Source organism: Melanotaenia boesemani, chromosome 13 (genome assembly GCF_017639745.1).
Source record: "Melanotaenia boesemani isolate fMelBoe1 chromosome 13, fMelBoe1.pri, whole genome shotgun sequence".
NCBI classification, from domain to species: Eukaryota; Metazoa; Chordata; class Actinopteri; order Atheriniformes; family Melanotaeniidae; genus Melanotaenia; species Melanotaenia boesemani.
The window spans coordinates 4,736,993-4,762,512 of record NC_055694.1 but is presented as its reverse complement, the minus strand read 5'-3'; the positions used below and the strand labels follow the sequence as shown (position 1 = coordinate 4,762,512).

The 25,520-nt window shown below is 39.1% G+C and overlaps 1 protein-coding gene across 2 annotated transcripts in view; it reads left to right on the top strand.

The window, feature by feature from the left end:
* The window catches only part of LOC121652048 (formin-like protein 13), a 47,791-nt gene that overhangs the window by 5,301 nt on the left and 16,970 nt on the right, over positions 1–25,520 (top strand). For both annotated transcript variants that reach the window (XM_042004584.1, XM_042004583.1), the window contains 9 exons: positions 1,088–1,162; positions 1,366–1,539; positions 1,693–1,850; positions 3,235–3,417; positions 3,633–4,221; positions 5,145–5,307; positions 13,967–14,078; positions 16,140–16,230; positions 23,372–23,458. In XM_042004584.1, the coding sequence (XP_041860518.1) occupies positions 1,088–1,162; positions 1,366–1,539; positions 1,693–1,850; positions 3,235–3,417; positions 3,633–4,221; positions 5,145–5,307; positions 13,967–14,078; positions 16,140–16,230; positions 23,372–23,458 (1,632 nt within the window). The remainder of the gene's footprint in view (positions 1–1,087; positions 1,163–1,365; positions 1,540–1,692; positions 1,851–3,234; positions 3,418–3,632; positions 4,222–5,144; positions 5,308–13,966; positions 14,079–16,139; positions 16,231–23,371; positions 23,459–25,520) is intronic.

Here is a 25,520-nt window from a genome sequence, read left to right as displayed (position 1 = left end):
CCACTGGAGCTGGAGGTGAAACTGGAGGCGTGGGCCTGGGAGCCCGTGACGACACCCGTGACCGTGGAGCTGATGGCGTTACTCGAGACGTGGACCGAGGAGCTGGTGTCGACCTCCGAGACCTGGCCTGCCCCAGTGGTTTTGGGCTAATCGCCAATCTGGTTCCCCAGAACGGCGACCACTCTGGATATTCCAGCGGCTCAGGCTCCGTGTCCAGTCCAAGGAGCATTCCCACCAGTTCATTTGACGTCATGTACTCGATGGGCTGCCGCCCCTGGTGCCTGGACGTCCTCCTCCTCCTGGACCTTGTGGGAGGAGGATCAGGAAACCACAGGTCTGGCTCCTCCACCGTTGGGAACCAGTCAGCAACCTCAGAACCGTAAAACTGATACCAAGCCATCAAACCTGCTGGGTCCAGTTGTGGTCAGATCCTACTGTCACGAATGGAGGTGGAGGTGAGGACCCAAATGCAGGCAGGAGGCAGAACTGGTGCAGGTAAAAAGGTTTATTACCCAGGAACTCACGACAGGGAACCACAGACGACGGTGATAAACTCCAGAGAACAAAAACCAAACATGACAAAATGAGGATCTGACAATGACTGAAAACCGGGAGTACTTATACACAGAGGGAGTAACAAGACACAGGTGAAGTGGATGACTAATCAGACCAGGTGAACTAACGAGGCAGGAACAGAAAACCACAGGAACACAAGAGGGAAAACCAAGCATGACAAAACTGAAAACTAAAGCATGAACATAACTACAAACCAAGAACATGACCAAACTAATCATGACAAAAACCAAAATCCTAAACAATCAAAACACCCACCAAAACCCAGAAACCGTGACACGGTGTTTACTTCACATGCAAACTCATCAGCTCCTGTTATGCTAATAAGCTGCTCAGCCTGCTGGATCAGTTTTAATCTAAATCTGATTGTGGGCGGCTGTTTTTATGAAGGAATGAGAAGGATAGATAGCTTTTATCATTCATCATTACGTCTTAAAAGAAAACAGTGCAAAGGGAAACAATGCTGGCTGAACTAACTTGTCTTTGGAGATGATTTCCTTTTGTTGTTTTTTAGGAACAAACAGTCTCACAATACAACTTCAGTGTTCATAAGAATGGTCGCTACAGATGGCAGAAGCGGATTCTTCAGGTAAGGTGTAAAAAGGCTTAACCACCAGGTTTTTGAAGCAAGCTACATAGGTAGAGTAATGATTAGTAGGTCAACATGTTAGCAGACTGATGTTGCAGTATCAACAAATCTTAGGTTAGCCTGCTAACATTTGCTAATTACTGTCCATCACCTCGGACTTGCTCATGTAATCTCACTCAAACTCTCCTGTTGTGAACATCTAGCTTGATTTCAAGACCAAAATGCTGTGCAGCATAGAGAAAGGCATCATCAAACGCCAGCTTCCCTTCTTAGCTGTCAAGAGTTGTGATGATGGAGTGGGTTCCAGGTTCTCCATTTCCTTTAAAGGAAATGATGATTATGAACTGGAGGCCAAATCGCTGGAAGACAAACATAAGGTAAATTATTACCTCTTTTTGATACGTTTACTGAAAGTTTCCAAAGTAAATCGTGTTTCATGTTTGTGACATGTTTGTGACATGTTTGTGACATGTTTGTGACATGTTTGTGACATGTTTGTGACATGTTTGTGATTGTGTCTTTTTGTGCAGATGATGCATCTTGTGAATCAGATTATTTATGGGAACATATACAATGATTCTGAGGAAGACGATGCAGAAAAGCACCAGCAGCCGCAGGCATCACAGAGCCAGCGGGAAGGCGTCTTGTTGCTGCTCCGAGGAGGCCTGGCTTCTTTTAAATGGGTGAAGTACGGACATGTACACATACAGCACACATATAACAGCACTGCTATATAAAAAACCAAACTTTATGAATATGTGAAGTCGTTTTAACCGCTGGACAGATTATATTTTCATTAATGTTGAACTGAAATAATTTCTACATTCATGTCATCTATATAGAGCTAAACTGGTCAATCTGTAAGGCAGATTTATCAACATTTGTTAGCTTTTTATATTTTTTTGCCTACCAGTCTTGCACTCAAAACTGCAGCAGTTGATTGGTGAGTGTATGGATGTCCTGTACATTACATATCATATGCAAACATTTCTGAATACAGTACTGTGCAAAATGCTTCATTCATCTGTCTCCAAGCAGCCAGACTTTCTCGTAAACTTGAGCTATAGTTTTTCAGGCTTTCTGAAGGTCTTTTGAAGTTTTCAGGATTAACTTTATTGTCCCGCTAGGGGAACCATGTCTTCACCCCAGTTGTAGAGTGATAAAATAAAATCCACACATTCAACTAAAACTTAAATGCACAAATAAAACAACAGAAGAAATAGTGCAATAAATTCAAACTGGCTGGTTTTTTACACATTTTCAGTTCAATTCTTGACAATTTTCAGAGGAATGTGTTTCTTTGTTCTTCACACTGACCCATAGATAATTCAAGGATTAAAAAGGGACCTTATCCAAGGGATGAACCAGTTTTGTGTCCACATATATCAGACAATTTAGCTTGGAACAAGCTTGACGTAACAGATTCTAATAAAATAGTTGGACACAAACTGTTAGAGCTATCAGTTGAAAATTTGGCAAATCTCAGCTTGGTGTTCTTAATATAACTGAAAACACTGGACAAGTGAAGGACAGAAACAGTAGTGGGCCGATCTAAACAAATATCCACTGTAGAGGTGCTGCATCCAAAAATACTAAAAAATGCAGCAAAAGCCTGACACGGGATGTGAGAGATGCACCTGAACCTTCAGTTGATCCATCTTTTTGTGGCCGAATTCTCATCAGAAATGGTCTCCATAGAAAGAGAGACTGTCATTTTTCAGGATGGGAAACAGGGAGAAAAGGCTGAGGTATGCTAAATGATACAAGAACTGCACTGAAAATCAATAGCAACAAGTCTGATGGAGGGATGAATCCTCCCCAGAGCCCAGACCTCAACATTACTGATGTAGTGTGGAAATTTATGAATTTGATGCTTGAATATGTTTCAATAAATCACTGCATTTATAAAATGGTTTCCTGATGATACATAAACAAAAATCTGAGGAGTGGCTAAAGACTTTTGCACAATACCACGTTTAATACAGTTGGCAAATAGCTTAGAACTGGGATGAAGTCCAGATCCTCAGACTGTTGAGGCTTGCACTACCTGTTACTCCTCTTTTTTGTTCCAGATATGAAGTCCAGCTCCACCCAGGCCAGCTAATACTGGTCCCATTCAGGCAGCGAGGCCCCACAGAGGTGACCGCCTCGGAACCCATGTCTATCGTGATTCACCTCTCAGATGGTGACACTAGTGTGCAGAAGTCCCACAACTCTGATACTTTCACTTTGACAACCCACAAAAACGTGTACCAGTGAGTGAGAATGGTTTTATATCTCAATGCCTCGTTGTGTCTATTTTCGGATTAAAAACTTTGTTCAAATGTTCACTTTCAGTCAGTTGCAGATTTAATACATTTAAGATGTTTTTCTATGAATGTGCTTATAAGTTATGATGTGGCTCTGCTTCAGTATTGTGTTAATACAACAAAACAAGGAAGTTGGGTGTGGCTTTGCTGATATGTTACAGGTTTAAGGTGCCTGTACCAGATGAAACAGCAGCTCCTGGTGTTGAGCAGGGAGAGAGGGATGCCTGGGTCCAAGCCATCCAAAGATTGTGTTTAGACTGGAAAAGGAAGTCCAGGTGTGAACACATGTTTATGGAAACCTTTCAACATACCAGCATAACTGAAGACACAGAGGACAACGATACAGACCCTGAGTCAAATGGCAGATCTGATGATGCAAACAATATTTATCCTCCAGCTGAATATAAAAATGCTGATCCCGTTTCCAGTGGTGACACAAGCCAGTCTCATCCCACAAAGCCTGTTACTAAACCTCGCATCAAGTCTGCAGCCCAATTTACCGGACCTGATAATTCGAATCCCATACCAACCTCTCCTTGTTCTACTTTACCCACGTTGCCCTCCTCTCCTCCACCCTCTCCCTGTCATGCTGGCATCGCACCCTCTTCCACAGAACCAGGTACCCCTGTCAGGGAAGGGCTTCCACCCCCGAGTATCCCAGCTCCTCCACCTTTACCCTTAAAGCCGAAAACAAGTTTAAAGAAAAAACGGACCAAAGCTTTCCACTGGGATGTCATTGGCTCTGACAAGGTAACCACCACTTTTCGTTTTAACTTCATTTATAAGATGCTAAATTAACCTGCTGGAAACAAAGTTTACACAAGAACAGTGAATTAATTATATTTACAGTACAGTAGAAAAGTCTTAAGCCATCCCTTATATATATATATATGTTAAACAGGTACACGTGTAATGGAAACCCAGAATATAAAAACAGAGGATGCACAGCTTGAACATTTGTTCTAATTTGAAAATTTGAGTTTGGAAATCTTTTTGGGAGCCTTTAATCTTCAACACAGCCTGAACCTTCCTAGACAAAATGTCTTTTCTGTTTTTTAAGTTGTCTTCAGGATTACTGTCATTCTCCAGACTTCTTTCTTCTTTGGACGTTGGCTGCCTTTTGTTTGATTTTCTGTCAAGATAATCACCAATTGCTTCAATTAATGTTGAGGTCCAAGTTCTGGGGAGGATATGTCCCTCATCAGACCTGGTCCTGCTTATTTTCTGTCCAGTTCTTGTGTCATCTGGCATACCGTATCTCTACTAGCATTTCATCCCTGTAAGCATCCCTGAGTTAAAGATTGCTAGTTCAAATCTCACCCTGTGTTTTAATTTTTACTATTATGAACTTTTCTGTTTACCTGCTTTGTTATGGTTAAGATTGTCAAGTACTGGGTTACTGTTGTTTTTAATAAAGCAATGCCTGTGAGCCGGCTCAGACAGACAACTTGAGCTGCTGCTGCTTCCCATGTGATCTGCCTCAAACCCTCATGCTACATGGCAAAAGCACACTTTCTCATTGCTACACACTTGCTGCTACTACTGCTGCCATGACATGCTAAAATAAAATAAAATAAAATAAAATAAGAACAAAAAGGATGGTTCAAGACATTTTTATAATAATGTTTTTCTAATTTAAAAAAAAACTGAAGTGTCTGAATCTCTCTTGGCAGATTGCAAGATCATTTTGGAAACTAGAAATTAGCAGGAAGATCGAAATCGACACATCTCGTCTGTACGAGCAGTTTGCTATCAAAGATCTGGGGATGTTAGGTGTGACTGAGCCGAATAACACCCAACACATAATGATGAACCAGAAGATTGCACACAACTTCAGTGAGTACCTCAAAATAAAAAAAAACAAACAAAAAAAAAAAAAAACAAAATAAAACAGAGTTTCTAAGGTGGAGTTTCTCATCACTATTATTGGTAACAACAGATCATTTCTAGCACTTTAAGAGAGGGGTTAGAAAACTAGTAGAATAGGTAATGGCTTATTCTACAAGTCATTCTTCTAGATTAAGTCAAATACAGGAGTTTTTTCCTTGATGGTGTCTTTTCACAACCACTAGAGGGCAGCACCACACAGAGTAACCAGCATCTCAACAGAGGCAGAGCTGATGTCAGACTCTGATCTTCAGAAAACATTCAATAAAAAAACAAATTACCTGAGATGGCTTTATGAGGGATCGAGAAATATTTTCCATTTTCCACTTTCCCTGTGATGCTTCAGACACTTTGGCTGAGAAACAAGCAGATGGATGTTCTGCATCTCCGTCAGCAGGGGGCAGTATGTCACCAGCATGCAGATCCAACTGCTTGTGGGATCTCCAGAATGATTGTGTGGAGTGGAACATATTCTATTCCTCATCTAATGGCTTTTCACTTTTGATTAACTGAGGCTTGTATATTTCAAGACTCCACCCATAGGAGAACATTTCAGAAGCTTTCCCTCACAGGTCTTCAAAGTGGGATAGTCACTGTAAAAAGATACAGATGTGGCAGCGGCTGGTTGTCAGAGTTCATTTGCAGACTCGCAACATAATTAGAGTTCACATGTTGATAAAATATAAATAGGGGGATCTGAGTGACAACAGCAGTGATTTTCTACCCTTATGCAGAATACCACCACATATGGAAACGCTGCTCCACCCTGACTTGTTAAGTTTTAGTTGTGCCAGGAACAGAAGCTGGGTGGTGACAGCCTGCAGGCAACTCCTGCTGCAAGGGTTTGAAAAACGTGACATTTGATAAACAAGGAATCTGTTTGTTTGGTTGTTTCTTCCTGTTTGGTCCTATTAACATAAAAACAGAAAGACACATCTCAGATCTGGAAAATAACGTACTGTAAGTGAGATTTCTGCACTGAGATTTGCCATTGAAGCTGGCGTCTGCGATCAATATCAGCACAGAGAAACAACTTAAAATACAGAAAATGGCTTTTGTGAAGGATTTATCATTCTGTAGTATATTTTTGGATTATAATAATTGAAACATTCATTTTATGGTCAGTTCAAACTAAATCACTTTGTCGAAATGTTAGAAATATCGCTTTTATTTTGCAAAATGCTGTAATGGAAACGCAGCTGCAGACTCATACTGATAAAGCACACAAAGGCTGCTGTGAGGAAGCATCAAGCCTGATATGAGGGACTGGAGTTTGGATATTCTGGTTTCTAGAAGATTTTGGTACACCAAGGAGCTCATGGTCAGTTTAATGACTGCAAAGTGTCCAGGTCCTGTGGCTGTGAACCAAGCCCAGATCACCAGACCTCCACCACCGTGCTGAACAGTTGGTATGAAGTGTTGGTGATATGCTCCACTTTGGTCTTTTAAGTCCAGAGGACATTGTTCTGCAAGTCTTGTGGTTTGTTCAGATACAGCTTTGCAAGCCTAAGCCGTACTCCCATGTGCTTTTTGGAGAGAAGACGCTTTCTCCTGCAACCTTTCCAAACAAACCAAACTTGTTCAGGCATTGAACTCTAACATTTAATATGCTAACTGAGGCCTGTAGAGATGTAGCTTTGTGTTGTGTTTTTCACTCATTAAGTCTGACCTTGGAGTATAAATTGCTAGAACGTCTATTTATTGAAAGATGTTTTGAGCATATTTTATTTAGTGTTTTCTACATTTCTACTCTTACTGCAGAAGAGGTTTGGAAATGCCTTATAACCCTTCTCAGATTGATGGGCTGTACTCATTCATTGTAAGACCTGGTAAAGACCGGATAACTTTTATGTTAATATCTTTATAAACTAAAATGTAGTTTACTTTTTTGTCATGACTGTAAACATATACTTTATCTCTAAAGCGTAATGGAGTGTACGTTTAATTAATAAAAAAAGCTTAATTTGAGGTAGGTAATTCTCCTTCTCTCCCTCTTTGTCTCTCCTAGCATTTCCTTTGCGGACACAATGACATAAACACTCCCTGCTCTTGCCTTCATGTTTAGCACATCAAACCTACAGGAATTTGTGCTGTTTATTTAGCTCATATCTTATTCTTTGCCACACTATTTACTCATATGATCTCATTACACTTGGAGCCAGGATGCATACAAGCTCACATTATTTTTTCACATATGAGTAACTGTTCAGCAGAGACAAGAGACTCCATCTCAGTCGGGTTATATTACACGTATATGTTCAATTATTAACTAACAGATGCTGAGATGCTAATTAATACAGGTGTAAAGCTGCTCCATAGACAAGCATCCATAGGATATTACTGCAATGATCCATGTGCATATTTCTAATATTTTAAGTGGTCTTTAGGAATAACAGAGACCTTTGACAGCTAAATGGTTGCTGATATTGGTTTTCTTTTCTTTGCATTCTGCAAAATCAACTTGGCTAGTCTATGACTAGACCATGTGACTCAGGAATTCCTGCAATATCACAGGGATGTAGAGGGATGTGGTGCAAGATTTCTGTTTTATGCCTCATAATCTCTAATCTTTACCAGTGACAGGTATCATTCACAAAATCTGTCAGACACCACAATTCTAAAACATTTAGGACTTTGTAGAAAATGTGAATTTAAACATGCAATGATATTCAAATCTCATGCAAGTAAACATTTCCCTTACTATAAAGGATAGAAAACAGTTCTAATATTGACAGTGAGACATTTCAAACTCCTCTTAAATTTGATGGCAGCAACTTGTCTGAGCCGGAGGAACATATTCCAATTAAGGAACAACTGACTAAGAGATCTGAACTTGTCACACCAGCTATAAAATATTTACACTGGTTTCCAGAATAGATTTTAAAACCCTTCTGATCATTCACAAATCCCAGAACAGTTTAGATCCAGAATAAATCTGTGATACGTTCAGAAAATATAAACCTAGCAGAGCTTTTAGATCCAAAGACTCAGGTCAGCTGGTCCAGACCAGAGTCCAGACTAAAGATGGAGAAGCAGCATTTAGCTGTTATGATGCAAACAAGTGGAACAAACTGCCAGTGGAGATTAAACTTTAACCAAATGTAGACATTTTTAAATCCAGGTTAAAAACATTTCTGCTTTCATGTGCCTATGCATAAATTCTGTACAGTAACTTTTAACTCATCTTGCTTTTAATCATTTTAATGTAATTTAATATTTTATTTTGATTCTTGCTATTTGTCTGAATGCTTTCTTTGTACCATCTGTAATGCTTTTAATGTTTTGTGTAAAGCACTTTTAGGTTAATTGGCAACAAGTCAATAACATGAAAAAAAAGCACCTTAGAGAAGCAGAGTCTCAGAAATCACGACAGGCAAGCGACAATTTATACAGCGATTTCAGAAAAGTTGTATGACTGAATATTCTATCAAATACAGAACATAATTTTCCCAAGTGATTCAGAGAATTTGCAGACATCTCTTTTGCACAAGGGAAAGAGCTGAAATCACTTCTGGATGCTTGTGATCTTGTCATGTTCAAATTAGACTGGATTCTTTGAAAATGACAGGAAGTTATGTCACCTTTTACATACTCCAAAATAAATCAGATAGTGGGCTAGTAAATGTGAGACAGGGTTTTTTTTTTGAACATCTAATCTTAGATGTGCATGTAAACTGGCTCATTGTGCATAAATTATAGCCCCACTTTTTTCTCCATCATTGCTTCAAATGATGGAGGTTTGTGCTCTCAGCAAACCCCAGTTTCAGTCAGGTGGGATATATTGGGATTTGGGATATATTTATCCTGAAAATCACTGCATGGACTTCAGGAACTCTTCCAGAAATCAGGTTAAAACCCTGTCATGCAAAGAAGAAACCATATGAGGATGGGATCCAGAAAGAAGCTTTTCAAAACCAGTCAAGGCAAAGTGGAAAACTCTTCTCTGCTCCGATGAGTTGAAGTTTGAAATTTGTCCGCCGGCCTGTGAAGAGGGCACGTTCGGTTTGCTGTCAGTGCTCAGTGCAGAAGCCTGTCCTGATGGTGTGGAGATCCATTAGTTCCTGTGGAAGTCTGGAAAGTATGGCGGCTGAGAAGTCCAAAACAAATTTATATTTCACAAAACATGTCCACAAATTTTAAAACAAATTTACATTTGAGGAAAAAAAGAGAAAAAATTAAACACAAGCAGCGAGACAAATCTACAAGTGGCAAAACACAAATATGAATTTACCCCAAAATTGTCACAACACAGCTCTTAACGGTAAAGGAATGTCTTAAATACCGGAAGTGAGGCGGCGATGACCTCATCTTGCAGGACAAAGAACTGATTTGTATTCAGCTGCACGTGGGAAGTCAGTGGCGGTTCTCTGAGGACAAGAACTGCATGGAACGAGTTTCATGAAGTTTTAGATAACAGAACAATGTTTTGCATTTTTATGGAGTCATCTTTATCCAGTCTACACCTTTTTGTTCTTCGCGTGGACGGTCTCTGGAGCTTTCTCATGAAACACGCTGTGCAGTTTGTCCTCAGAGAGTCACCGCTGACCTCCTTCCTGTAGCTGACCTCAAGTCATTTCTTTGTACTACAAGATGAGTTTATCACCGATAACTTTTGGTATTTACGACATCCGTTAAGAGTCATATTTTGTCAATTTGTTTCAGGATTTGTACTTGTGTTTTGCCACTTGTAGCTTTGTGTCGCTGCTTGTGTCTAATAATTTGTAAATTTGTTTCCTAAAATGTAATTTTGTTTTCACATTTGTTCATGTACTTTTTAAAATGCACTACTCAGCCACCGTAGGAAGGGCCTTCCAATGCTAAAAGTTCTACACGTGTTTTAGAGCAACATGTGCTCCCATCCAGACGGCGTCTTTATGCATATTTCAGCTCTGTACAAGACCACATACTGCATCTGTTGCAACAGAAGGCTTTGTAGCTGAAACAAATGAAAATTACTGAGCATTTTGGGGTATGAGAACCTTAGTTTGATGAATGTATCCTAAACAAATATTAGACATTAGTAATAAACCAGGAAGTTATCATTTTAGTTGTGGACAGACTGTTTGCCTCCATAAACACAGGCGTGGGAGGCACAGCCGCTCTGTATCATCTGGGAGGTAATGAAGCGAATAAAATGCAGCAAAGTTAAATTTAGAAACATATTTTATTCAGCCAAGTAAAGTAACATGTCTGATACAGTCTTTGTAGCTACTTACTGGGGCTCACTTGCCTCTGACAAATGTAGTGCTTCAGCTTAAAGCAGCTGCTGTATTTAATTGCCTGCATTTAATTGCAGCTAGAGTTTCAACAAGGACTAAAAAGATCTGAACACATCTCACCAGTTCTGACACCTTTACACTGGCTTCCAGTCAGTCACAGAATAGATTTTAAAACCCTTCTGTTTTACAAATACCAGAACGGTTTAGGCCCAGAATACATCTGTGATACGTTCAGAGAAATATAAACCTAGCAGAGCTCTTACATCCAAAGACTCTGGACCAGAGTCCAGACCAGAGTCCAGACTAAACCTGGAGAAGCAGCATTTAGCTGTTACGCTGCAAACAAGTGGAACAAACTGCCAGCGGAGATTAAACTTTAACCAAATGTAGACACTTTTAAATCCAGGTTAAAAACATTTCTTTTAATGTGATTTTTTGTTGTGATTCTTGCTATTTGTTGCTGCTTTTTAATATCTGTAATGCTTTTAATGTTTTATGTAAAGCACTTTAAAATGTCCTGTATATGAAATGTGCTATATAAATAAACTGTCTTGCCTTATTTGCTGATCCTGAGGAAGTCTAATTGTCTAAACTTTAACATGAACAAATAGTAAAGCACAGGAAGTTTCCAAGTCTAAAACTTTGGTCAAATTAGTAAATTGTCATTAATTTTTTCAATACGTCAGCTTATCACACTTGTGTGAAAGATTTAATTAGTTTTTCTGGGTCTAATTACATTTTTTTCTTTAGCAAAGTAGCTTTAGTTTCTTTATTTTGTCAAGTGAACAATATAAGTGCTGGTAATTAGTTATTAGTAAAAAGGCAACAAATGAAAACTGGAAGGTGTTATTTTCCCTATTTAGTACATAAAAAATGGTCAGTTCTGAATTTAAACATATAACCTTTGAGGCACATCGGACTCTGAATGATGGCAGATCAAACCGTTGTGAGAAATAGGAGGTAGAATCAAAGTTTTACAAAGCTTTGTTTTCTCTCTGCATTTAATACACATTGTTTGACTGAATATTACATTTTTTCACATAGTTTACTTATGTAATTTACAGTCATATCTAAATATTGAGGGGGGAAGGAGGATGTTAACCCCCCCCCCCACTCTGATTTCTGACCAATCACAGACCAAAAACAAGCCATTGTATCAACTGAGTAAATTAATTGTTTTAATTTATATAAAATTAAAATCTAATCTAAGCAATCTATCTAAGCAACCGTCAGATAATAGAAGATGAGTAAAAGTATGATAGTTTGTTTTTAAATGTAATGGGAGACAAATAGAAAACAATGAAAATATCTTTTAAGATGAGTAAATATTTCTGTATTTGATCCATTGTAGACTTTTATGTTCAAATACCATTTCTATTTTTAAATTGTGTTCAGCTAATGTGAATATTTACCTGGAGAGCTCCACTGCATGTTGCATATCTAATGACTGGAAATGTCGCACACCTAATTAAAAGTACACCCGTGGCTTCCAGCACCCACTGGGCTACCCTTTCCATCTCCATACTTTAATTTGCCAGGGCAGTGCCCAGTTTGTCTGATTTCCAGTCAACAAAGAGCTTAAATTTCACTTAGGTGTGTGTATGTGAAGAGTTATTTTTTATTTTTATTCATTATTTATTTATTTAAAGGCAGATGAGACTCACGAGGCTACTAGAAGTTCTCAAAATGGTTTGAGATGTTTGATGTTGACACTCCTCGTTTGAAACCGTGACATAAAAGGCTGTGTTGGTTCTGGTATGGGAATTACTGTCTCAAGACTTTAATGTCAAGGATTTAGAGGCGTGTTTATCCTGTCTTTGTACTTCAGAAATGATTCTTATTTAACAGGATAACCTACTTCACCAGAGTACTCTTTCAATCCGCTTGATCTTTTGGATTTACTAGTTTTTAGTTTGGAACGGGAAAGTTGATCGTCAAAACTTATGGACATTCAACCTTAGGAAAGGAAAGGATGGAAGATTCATAGGCTGTTCTATTCAGTTCAGTTTATTGCCCCAATTTAAACTTTTGGGAATAGAAAGAGCACCTCAGAGAGGCAGAGTCTCCCTTCAAAGAAAGTAGGCATGTTACATTCAAGTCAGTTAAATACAGTTTGATTAAATCCAATTATAATTCTGTTCAGTGCAGTTAATTCAATTTCAACTCAGTACAGTCCATTTCAGCATAATCCTATTAATGGAATGCAAATGAGATTTTATAGAAATTAATGGATTACATCAACTTAATGTAAAACTGAATTAAAATGATATTTTTGTTGGGCACTGTAAGCTATATTGTAATGTTCAGTACATAAAGCCAGAGTGAATTTACTGTATTTCCTGTTTCATTTAATGCACAAAACTCCTTTTTATTTATCTTCGTAGTGTTTGAACTGGATTATTATCATGATGATAATAATCTCAGTGACTTTCATTGTTCAGTAAACTACTTTTCTTTTTTGTTTTTGTATTATGACAGTGCTGAATATGGACATAACTTTGATGGTTATATTTAGTTTGTCTTAGTTTTTTCCTAAATGCATTTGCAATGACTATTTCCTGGTAACTACATGCCCCAGATGCTATGTCCTAAATTATTTATTTAGTTTTTACATTTTTGTTTTATTTATGTCTGACAAATGCTCCGAGGTTAATATATATCTTTGGTTGCTGTGTGTATGATCGGAACGGGATAACTGACTGTCTGAATTTTTGGATTTGTGTTTAAGATTTTGTGAAACTCGGTGGAAGTTTTAGAATATTTTTCTTTAGAAATTGTGAAAAACTGTATATCAAGAAGTTAGTTTGAGTCATTCTTCTAAGCTGCACTGTAGCTTCTTATGGAAGAAGACTGGCACCAGTCTAATCAAATTCTCTAGACAAAAGTAAACATGAATTTTTCCTAAATAACAAACTCTTCCTTTGACATGTCCCTCAGTTTACTTACCTCATATTTGCTAACAATGCAATTGTGATTTGTGCTAAATGAGAACTCATCTTACCAGTTCAAGAAAGACACTCTATGTCATGTACACATACATGTTTTAAGCACAAGGCCCCTAATTAATGCTTCCTACATAAGGAATAAGGCCCCTAATGAATGCTTCCTACATAAGGAATAAGGCCCCTAATTAATGCTTCCCACTGCTTCTGAATTATGCAGAGACATTTTCTATAAAACAAAAAAAATCCCATCAGCTTGGACGTGATAGAATGCAAATTTGTCCATTTCCCTTAGGCATTTGGAAGAAAGTAATTAAGCAAAGGACCCTTTGTCTTCTGAATGCTTTTTGAGTAATTTCATCAGAGGATAAGAGGACTATCTGTCAAGAAAAAAGCTTTCATGTACTATTGGGTGTGTTGACTTTGTCTAATTTATTCTTCTTCCAGACATTTTCCTCAAAAGTTTTCCAGTGCAACCGGGGGAGCTGAAGGACAAACTGTTCATCATTAATGAGGAAGATGGAGGCCTGTCTGATGAACACATCACCTCTCTGAGACGGTAGGAATTTGCACAAAAAAAATGCTGATTTGTATTCATTCCTCATAGAGTCACAATTGAAGCTGAGAGTTGAATGACTTATTGTGTTCTAGTCAGAGAGTGTTTGATGTGTGTTTTCATTGGAAGGAGAAAAACTAGCAGCTTAGCAAGTCATAAAGACAAGTGTGAATGTGTGACGCAGCCAGGACAATGTGAAACAGCAGAAACCACTGCCTGGTGATAAAGAGAGGGCACACAGTTTGCACAACAGTGTTCACCATGTTCTAATCCTAAAGAGAAGCTTTTATCAGAGCAGCTTACTAATAAAAGTTTTATCTCTGGTTATTTGCGGAGATGGAAACTATTGACATGCCCTCAGGAATAAGACACTGAAAGTGGGTTAAAATGCCTCCTGGTTCTTACCTGCAGTCTACTTGGTGGCTTTGGATGTTGAACTCCTGAAAGGCAAGAGTGTTCTAATGTACTGCTTGGAGGATTTTATTTATTCTATGAAAACGTGACACATATTTCAATGTGCTTTGGCACATGCTGAATACAATATTGAAAAGATCACTCCCAACTGATGCTGCAATATTAATCAGTGCTACTCCAATGGCACATGGGCCGGCTCATCAAGAAATGAATTCTTTCAGTTAGAGGTCAAAACACTCAGAGTGACAGAGGGAGGAAGTCCCATTCAAAATGAGGAAGGTTCAAATTCAGTACCAGCTGTTACATGACGGCTCTCGTCAGCGTCTCACTGCTTTATAGGAGGTGACAAGCACCATCAGCACCACTTGGCTCTGATAATTCCTCCAGGCCACTGAAAAACAATCTAATGGCTTCAGAGTGAGCGGGAGAGGGGGGGTGACATGAAGCCAAAGTTAAAACAATGCAATAATCATTCATTTTAAATAAATTATTTTTTTTCTGCTGCCCTTTTCTTTTGTAGTTGTATTTTATGTGCTGTGCTGTAAAAATGTCACACACTGTAACATATTAAAAATCCAGTATAATAGTCTTGGAGGGGCCAAACCAAAAAACCTCGAGGTATGAGGTTAAATATTTACAGCCCAGACTCAGACAATGGACAGTATGGAAAATACAAACAGAAAGAAAGGGAACCCATGATACCCATGATGCAGCTTATTTATTTATTTTTTTTTAATATACATTTGCTTGCAAAATTATTCATCCCAGATTGCCTGCAGAATCAAATATAATAGAGGTTAAACTATTTTACTGCAGCATCTTCCAAAGAATGTGGGTAAGAAAAAAAAGGCTTTTACCACTTTGTAAAGTTGCCATTCCTTCCCACAACATTTAAAAGATGATCTTATATTGAGGATGTCAAGAACTGAAGCAGCTTTGCATTGTTATGTTAAAAATGTATGTATGTCCCTGCATGTGTGCATGTCCCTGGAAAAGATGTTATCTTGAAGGGAACACATGTTGCACTGAAACCTCAATGTACTTTTCTGCATTGATGCTGCCATCACAGACATAGAAATGGCCTTTGCCTAAGGCACTGGAGCTCAGTTTAACTCAACTTTGATTATCTAGTACCTTTTAAACTCAGTTGTAACCCAAAATGCTTTACAAAGCAAATGCAAGGCTAAAAAGTAAACACCCATGCACAATGTGATCTGTTCTGGTAGTACCATGCAGCATCTTTAAATCCCTTCCAATCTATGTTTGAGGACTTTTGTTTAAAAAATCTTTTGCTCATCTTAATTTTTCTATTCTAAATTATGATCCTAATCATAATTTTTAAATAGTTTATTTTATTTCATCTTTATGCTCATAAGTCTAAATTTCCCACTTTCAGGCCTGATATGTAAATTAAATGAGCTGACAAGAAAAACATGAAGTATCTTAGATTCATTTGTCTGCAACTAAATAGAACTGAAAGTAAGTATTTTTTAAAAAGAAATTGCATTTCCCTACTGTCCTAACTTTTCTTATTAATGGCTACAGGGATTAAATCCAGGAATTAAATCAGTAAGATGTGATGCAAAATATACAAAAATAAAATGACTGCATCCAAAAAGAACATTGATGTTGTTTGTATTTATCTTCAAGGTATGTCCCCACCATGGACGATGCGGAAATGTACAAATCCCTCAAGGGACCTGTTACAGAACTGCATATTGTGGACCAGTATATGATGGAGGTACAGTTTTAAAATCCCAAGATTTACACCATCTTATTTCTGTCACAGCATTGACTCGATTCTTGTATTCACACAAGAGGCACAGCCAGAATCCACACAGGAAGGCCCCCATCTCTAAACCCTCAACCTTCCAGCACTGTTAACCACTGCGCTGCCCTAATTAGATCTGTGGTTGCTGTAGTTAAGATAGCAAGTGGACTGACTTTCTGAGACCACGACCAAAGCAGAATCTAATGTAGCATCTGCACATTTAGCCCTAAATGTGCAGGAGCCTGTTTAGTCTTCATTCACTCTCCTTGTTTACACACTGTGGGTGTTATTACAAGCTTCATCTTGGCATCTAGGAAGCCAGGTGGTGATCTGGGCTGCATGTGGGTGGCTCAAGGTTGCAGGAGGGTAACAGATCACTGCCTCTCGGGAATACTTGACACCAGCCATAAGGACTTTCATATGCAGAAGACACTGTTTTAGCATCTACGAAAGACTTGTGTCTTCAACTGTAGACATATGTGCCAACTAAAGCAGGTATTCAAATTTTTGATCAATAGAAACCAAAATGCTGTCAATAAAAATCCGTAAATCCATCATTCTACAATTTCTCCCCTAAATTTAGCATCCAATTAATCATAGTTAGTACTCAGCCAAGTGATTTCTCCATGCAACACATGTAATTTTCAATATTAACGTTTCTGCTCACTTCATACTCATGTTGTCTGCTGGTGTTTAACTGCACTTCACATCAATCTGTCAATGTGCATTTGTTTTGTAAAAGAATAATAATAATAATAATAATAATAATAATAATAATAATAATAATAATAATAATAATAATAAAAAGCCATTTCTAGCCAACAGCTGGACCTTTTGTGTAAGAAGTGAGACAAAATACACTTCCTGCAGGAGTCAGTCATTAAGAATCTAAATTCTTTGTTTTCTTGTTTGGCATGTCCAAAATTGTGAACATCCTCCTTAGTGCTTGCAAACACATTTGCATGCCTTTCTTGAGTAAAGAATTTATCACCTTCAAATTTTAAACAACATTCAAGTGAGGAGGCCATTCTGAAAGCTTCAGCTTGCACTTTGTATACTTCAGAATTATTGATGCTTTTGTGTTCAGTGTACTGAAACCAGTACATTTACTTTTGGCCATCTCTGCAATGCTCACAGAGCCATTGGCAGTCCCATAACCTTAAAACAGAATATTTTTCCTCTCATTTTTCGGTTGACAAGGTCGTCTTTTCATCAAAAACTGCTTAAGTTTTTTTCTGAAAACATACTTAAAGGACTCTAAAGAACTCAAATTTTAACAGACACTGCCTTTGTGATGAGGTCACATGGTAAGGTCTCTCATGCTAAGGCTAATTTTTCGTCTGTGCACTGGCCCAAAATCACCAGAAAATGTGCACCAGGGATATTTATTGTCTTTCACATTTCCCATCTCTGTATGATATTTCTTTGAATTGAAGCAAAACATAATGCATAACTGACAAAATCTCTAAACTGCATCCACACTGATTACAAACTACCCATATATTTTTTTATATTTATTTCTGACCCTACTAATGTACTTTTCACCCTTAACCCAAATAATTCACCTGTGAACATAAAAGGAAAATAAAGAACTGTAAGTAGGAGAGAAGTAAGACATTTTAAGGACTGTGGGACATGTGTGCACGACATGTCTCAAAGCAATGATTTTTTGCATGACATTATGCAGAGTTTAGCTTGACAGAATTTTCTCTTTTTTTCTTCTGTTTGTGGTAAAGAAATAACAAGTAAGATGTGGAAAGTGTGGGATGAACACAAATGGAGATGGAGGACATCCACATGCTGACTAATCAAAACTTAAGCAGCAGCTGTGGGAAGGGAGTACAGAAAATGTAAAAACTATACAATTTTATATGAAACTATAACGGTTCCTTGTTTGTTTTGTGTTAGAATAATTTGAGAGTCAGAATTGGTCAGATGGTTAGTTTTAGCCTCCTTTATAAATCAAATAAAAACAAGTTTCAGGACTACAAAGAAAGGTTCACATAATTTAGCACATCATTAGAGAAAAACTAGTTTCCTTACAGAAATACTTATTTTCACTTAAAAAAAATAGTAATTTGCCACTGAGTGTGCATACAGCTGTGTGAAGAGAAGAATTTTTTAAGGAAAGAAGATTATGGGAGTAGTGGGTTTGAAAGAGTACTAAAGAAGATATTATTCAGAGGTTTTTTAGCCTCTAAGTTCCTACTTTATACACTTATCCTCTGTTTGCTTTAGGGTAGCTACAGTGTACTGTACATGCGCTAGCCACTTTATCAGTGGACTCGATAAAATGGAAATAGGAAATTGGTTGTCTGAGGTTTTCCTCCTGCCTTAATTCTTGCTGTCATAGATTCAGCACGGTGTTGGAAACATTCCTCAGAGCTTTTGCTCCATATATTTGCTGCAGGTTTGTCGGCTGCATCCATGATGAGAATCTCCCATTTCACCACATCCCAAAGCTGCTCTGTTGGATTGAGATCTGGTGACTGTGGACACATTTGGTGGCAGCAGCTAAACTGTGGAATGAGCTGCTTTTAAACATTAGACAGTCCTCCCTTATATTAAATCTCCTCTTAAAACCCATCTGTTCACCTTGGCCTTAGGACAGAAGAATATGTTGATCTGATGTTACCTTGATCTAATTTTAGTTTATTTTAATTATTTTATTTAAATGTATAAAAAATTTTAATGTCTTTATTATGCTATTTGCTTTAATAGTTTTAATGCCATGTTCTAGAATGCGCCGCTAGGTGGCAGCAGCAATTGTAGTAGCTCTGTTTTTAACTTATGATTTTTTTTGCAATATAGCCGTCTTTTTTTAAGACATCAGCTGTCAATCTGTGTCTGTTCGGGTAGATTTTTTCGCGCTGGTCAGAGGCTGTGCTATACGGGAGATTTTTCTGAATATTTTTTCTTTTTGCAAGACTTGTTATTGTGAGTCTCCATGGCAACGAGACTTGTTTACCATCGGGATCAACTGATAAAACTCTCCAAACTCAAGATTATCAGTGAAACAACACTTCAAATCCCAACGGAGTTGAAAAGAAAGAGAAGAGGATGCAGGGCAGGAGCGAGGCAGAGAGAAAAACGGTGGCGATTCAAACCGTTTCTTCCAACGGTTGTTATGGGAAACGTGAGATCGCTAGTTAACAAAATTGATGAACTTCAGGTGCTAACCAGGTCTCTTAAAGAATACAGAGAGTGCAGTATTATGTGCTTCACCGAGACATGGCTGCATGAACACATCCCAGACTGTAATGCGTCTGTACACGGCTTCAGGACGGTCCGTGCAGACCGCAATAAACAACTCAGCGGGAAGCTGAAGGGAGGTGGAATTGCGGTGCTGGTAAACCAGCGCTGGTGTCATCCTGAACATGTCACTGTTAAAGAGAAAATCTGCAATAGAGACATTGAACTGCTAGCTGTGAGTCTCCGCCCGTATTATTTACCCAGAGAGTTCACATGCGTTATTCTGGTAGCGGTATATATATTACCTGGTACCGCTCCAGACGCAGCCTGTGATGTCATTAACTCTGTAGTGGCCAGGCTTCAAACACAACATCCAAACGCATTTGTGGCGATCTCTGGAGATTTTAACAACATCTCCCTCTCTGCAACTCTACCAACTTTCCAACAGTTTGTCAGCTGCTCCACCAGAGAAAACAAAACGTTGGACTTATTTTATGCAAATATTAAAAATGCATACAGCTCCTTTGCCCTGCCACCTTTAGGAAGATCAGACCATAACCTAGTTCTTCTCTCCTCCTCCTACAAGCCCATCGTTCAGCAACAACCAGTCATTAGAAAGGCTATTAGAACCTGGTCTAATGAAGCTGAAGATGCTCTGAGAGGATGCTTCGAGGCTACAGACTGGAACGTCCTATGTGAACCTCATGGAGATGACATCAATGCCTTGACTGAGTGTGTGACAGATTATATTAACTTCTGTGTGGACAGCACCGTTCCAACAAGAACAGTGAGGTGCTTCCCCAATAACAAACCCTGGATCACCAGTGACCTGAAAAAGCTGCTGAACATCAAAAAGAAAGCTTTTAGGGATGGAGACAGGGAGTTATTGAAGTCCACACAAAAACAACTTAAAACACAAATGAAGAAGTGCAAGGAGGACTACAGGAAGAAGTTGGAAAGTAAGCTTCAGAAAAACAATGTAAGGGATGTGTGGTCAGGAATGAAGAAGATCACTGGCTTCGGGATAAAGGAGGATCAGACCGATGGAGGTCTGGACAGAGCGAATGAACTGAACATGTTCTTCAATAGGTTTAGCTCACCTCCTGCTTCAACCCCAACTAGCCACACACCCTCCATGAGCCCACAGCTTTCCTGTCACACCTCCACTCTGTCACCCTGCAGCTCAGTCAAGGACCTGGACACAACCTCATCTCCCTCCACATCAGGACTTCCTGAAACCTCCTCTACCTCCACCTCCACTCTGTCTGTCTCCTGTAACCAAGTCATGCAACAACTGGTGAAACTGAACCAGAACAAGGCTGCAGGTCCAGATGGTGTCAGTCCCAGAGTTCTCAAGACCTGCTCAAAACAGCTATGTCCGATTCTCCAGCACCTGTTCAACACCAGCCTGAGCCAGAAAAGAATCCCGGTGCTGTGGAAAACATCCTGCCTTGTTCCAGTGCCTAAAAAACCACAACCAGCTGAACCAAAAGACTACAGACCAGTCGCCCTGACATCTCACGTCATGAAAGTCCTGGAGAGACTCTTACTGGCTCACCTCAGCAAGCAGGTGAACACCTTTCAGGACCCATTACAGTTTGCATACCGTAATGGGCTTGGGGTTGAAGATGCCATCATATACCTGCTTCAGAGAGCCCACTCTCATCTGGACCAGTCAGGCAGCACTTTGAGGGTCATGTTCTTTGATTTCTCAAGTGCTTTTAATACGATTCAGCCTGCTCTGCTGTGTGAGAAGCTGCAGAAATTCCAGGTGGATCCCTCCACAACCACCTGGATTTATGACTACCTCACAAACAGACCACAGTTTGTGAGACTGAAAGGTTGTGTGTCTGAGATGGTGGTCAGCTGCACTGGAACACCACAAGGGACTGTACTTTCACCATTTCTATTCACGCTGTACACCTCAGACTTCCAGTACAACTCTGAGTTCTGTCATCTGCAGAAATACTCTGATGACTCAGCAGTTGTTGGGTGTATCAGTGATGGACAAGAAGCAGAGTACAGAGAACTGGTCGGTCAGTTTGTGAAATGGTGCGGTGACAATCATCTCATCTTGAATACCAAGAAAACAAAGGAGATGATTGTTGACTTCAGGAGGAACAAGAACACACATAGAAGTGTTTCCATCATGGGAGAGGAGGTGGAGGTGGTGGAGGAATACAAGTACCTTGGAGTTCAGCTGGACAACAGACTTGAGTGGAAAAGCAACACTGAGTACATTTACAAGAAAGGTCAGAGCAGACTCTACTTCTTAAGGAAGCTGAGATCTTTTAACGTCTGCACCAAAATGTTGCAAATGTTCTACAGGTCTGTTGTTGAAAGTGCAATCAGCTTTGCAGCAATCTGCTGGGGCAGCGGCATCAGAACCAGAGACTTGAAAAGAATTAACAAACTGATCAAGAAAGCCGGTTCTGTGCTTGGAGTAACTCTGGAGCCGCTGGAGTTGATCATCAAAAAAAGAATTCTGTACAAGCTGACGAAGATAATGGAAGATCCTTCACACCCTCTACACCACGCCGTGACGAAACAACAGAGTGTGTTCAGTGGGAGGCTTGTTCAAGTCCGATGCAAGACAGAGAGATACAGAAGATCCTTCCTTCCAGCAGCTATCAGGCTGAAGAACAAAGCCCTTAATTAATTAATGTGATTGTTTTACTTTACTAAAAAAAAAAAAAAAAAAAAAAAAATTACTACTACTACAATATTGAATTTCCCTTTGGGATTAATAAAGTATTTTTCATTTCATTCATTTCATGTCATGTTATGATGTTATGATGGGGACTGTGGAGGCCATTGGAGTCCAGTGAACTCATTGTCATCATGTTCAAGAAAGCAGCTGGAGATGATCTGAGCTTTGTGCATTATCTGCTTAATACAGCTGCTTAATAAAATTTCTCTGCTGTGTCTAATGTATCCTCAGAGTTTCCAAACAAGCTGCAGAGCCTTGATCATAATGACACTTAAAAATGGTTTCATCATCATCATCGTCTTAACAATCCTGAAAAATCATTCCCTTCTTTTTCCTCTTGTAATTGTTTGCAACACTTCTTTTGCTATTAAACAAAACAAAACAAAAAGTAAAGTAAAATAAAAATACACACACATAAAAAAACAGGGGTGTGGAAATGCTGACATTTCCGTAAACAAATCCAATCCTGTCACAGATGTCTGCACCTTTGTATTTCTTGGTAATTATATGTGTTTTGCAGTGAAAGCACAACATCACTTTTTCTGAGTGTGATTACTTTAAATAGTGACAGGTGTGTGAACACATTTTTAATGGTAAAAGATTAAAGTGTTAGCTTGGTTTGGGAGCATTATTCACCTCCTACTGGTAATGTACGTGTCAGTGAATGTGACAACACGAGGAACACATGCTTCAGCATATAAACAAAAACACGCTGTTGAAGACAAAAAGTAAAAAAGAAAAAAAAAAAAAAAACCAAAAAGGCAAATAATTACGTGGTCTAGATTTCAAACACTAATCCTAATATCCCTCGTTACGTCTCTGTCAGACCAGCTGCCCTTTGGCTTCCAGGAGATGGTGCATGAGCACGAGTGAGATGGTCTGACAGTGTGGAGTGATTTATTAGAGGTTAGCAAAGACACAAAGGTCGACTTGGCGGCTCAGCCAGTCGTTTCAAAGTGTCAAGCCTTCAATTTCTCTGTTAAACCAGCCTGTCGACAGACCTGCAGCACTTTGCTGCAGCAATTTTACCAAAGTCAGAGTGGATGAACACACCCAGCTCAGCCACCTGGTTTCTCTTGTTGCACCTCTCAGCTGGCACTGCTTCCTTAGATCATTCTGAATAATAACATGGAAATAGGCTGTGTGATGGTGAGATAATTGCACTCTCTTATGTGTGCTCATTAGCCTCACATGTTTTCTCTGCTGCAGATGTGCAACATCCCGTACCTGAGCACACAACTCGACCTGCTTTTGACTCTGAGGGAGCTTCCCATCAGCATGAACGACCTACAGCCTGTGAGTTTCCATCATCATCTACAGCAGGGATGCCCAAGTCCAGACCTTGAGAGCTACTATCCTGCAACTTTAAGATGCGTCTCTTCTCCAGCACTCCTGAATCAAATGAATGGCTCGTTGCCAGGCCTCTGCAGAGCTGAATGACATTCACATTCAGCCATTTGATTCAGGTGTGTTGGAGAAGGGATGCATGTAGGTTGCAGGATAGTAGCTATCGAAGACTTGTACATGGGCGCCGCTGACCTACAGCATCAAATCAAGGTTTCAGCCAGGCATTGGGCTGTTTTCTGGGGAGATGCTAGCTTCCGCAGCACACAATTAAACTTTCATTCTGTTTGCAAACATTAATGTTCAGACACATCATGGCTCAAAGATTAAATGAATGATGACATCTTTGGACAAACTGACATTATTATGTGAAAGCTTTTCACTTGGAGTTAGATTTTTGAGTTTAGGGTAGTTGGAAGTCTTCTATTTGCTAACACTTAGAGACACTTTATTTTATAAGAAAAGATTGGTTTTAATCAAATCATGTTCAGTTGTCTTGAAAGCTGGTGTAAAAGGGTTTTTTGGTTTAATCTAAAACCAATGAAACCCCCCCATCACACACTCATACACACACACACACACACCCTGCAAAGGAAAATGAATGATTTTCCATTTCTCGACTCTCTTAAAGGTAAAGTTAAAGAAAAAAGTTCCCATCGTTGTATAAACATCTCCATACACAGAAGAATGTTTTGTCTTGTGCACTAAATTCCAGATTTATTATTACTAAAACTAATAGCTAGCAGTGTTATAGAAGACTGTTTGTTTATTGGCATTGGGGACTGCAGGCAGCGAAGATATTGCAGGCAGACAAAAATACCTCGCAGGTCCTCAGCTGGATTTTTATTTTTTGATGTGTTTCTCTAAAGCTTCTGTTTCTTTCAGCATCACTGCTTTAGTCCTAATCTCTCGTCTGCTGACTGGCTGAGGACGAACAGAAAGAACTGATAAGAAGGATGGCACTGTAATCCAATGACTGTGACACTAATTTCCCTTTGTCTTACACACAGAGACTAATATATCGTGTGCTGGCATGATGACTCAACAAGAAAGATTAGCAATTAATTAAGCTTCAGTTTACTCCTGGCTTTGCTTCTGGTGGTGTTTTCTTTCTTCCACCTTAGATTTATTGGAAAAGGTTGTTCAGTCTAAACTTTGGTATTTGCATGCAGACACTGAGTGACAATACACCACATGCCAGCCTTCACAACCTGCACTATGTATTCTGTTTAGAGTTGAGTGTCCTCTTTAAATCTTCCATTCTCTGACTCGGCAGGCCTCTTAAGAATCATTTCACCTACGGTGTGCTTTTTTCTTTTGGTGTTTCCAGGATGACGGGTATTACTCTGCGTTGTGGATGCAGCCTCTTCTTTAAATGCCTGCGTGCACTTACTGCTTCAGCTGGTGATGCAGTAGAGAGGGAGGCATCATCAGATTCTCCAATGCACTCAAAGACAAAAAACAAATGTAACATTTTCAGTAGTTTTTATGTCAAATCTGTTCCAAGTAAAGTCACAATGGAGCTGAAACTAAAACATCATTGTGACAGAATATGTAGCCTTTCATTGATTTGTGTGCACAAAGGTAAACATGGATGTGAAATTGTCGTGTGTGAAAAGCTTCTGCTGTATAAATGTCACCTGCTTTGCTGAAGAAGCAGAAGTCTCCTCTAGATAAACTGGGCAATCATTTATCAACCTTTTGGTTGAAATAGTTTTAAATCCCATCATACAAACAAGATTCATAAAGCAAATAAGCACAAAAGAAATCAGATTTCCTCCTTGAGGAGGGGAGTGAAATGAGGGCAAAATAGACTAGAAAAACTACCTAGCTCTTTTAAAAATAGGAAACAAAACCTCTGCCTGTCACGAATGGCGGCGGAGGTGAGGACCCAAATGCAGGCAGGAGGCAGAACTGGTGCAGGTAAAAGGTTTATTTCCCAGGAACACAAGACAGGCAACCATAGATGACGGGGATAAACTCCAGAGAACAAAAACCAAACATGACAAAATGA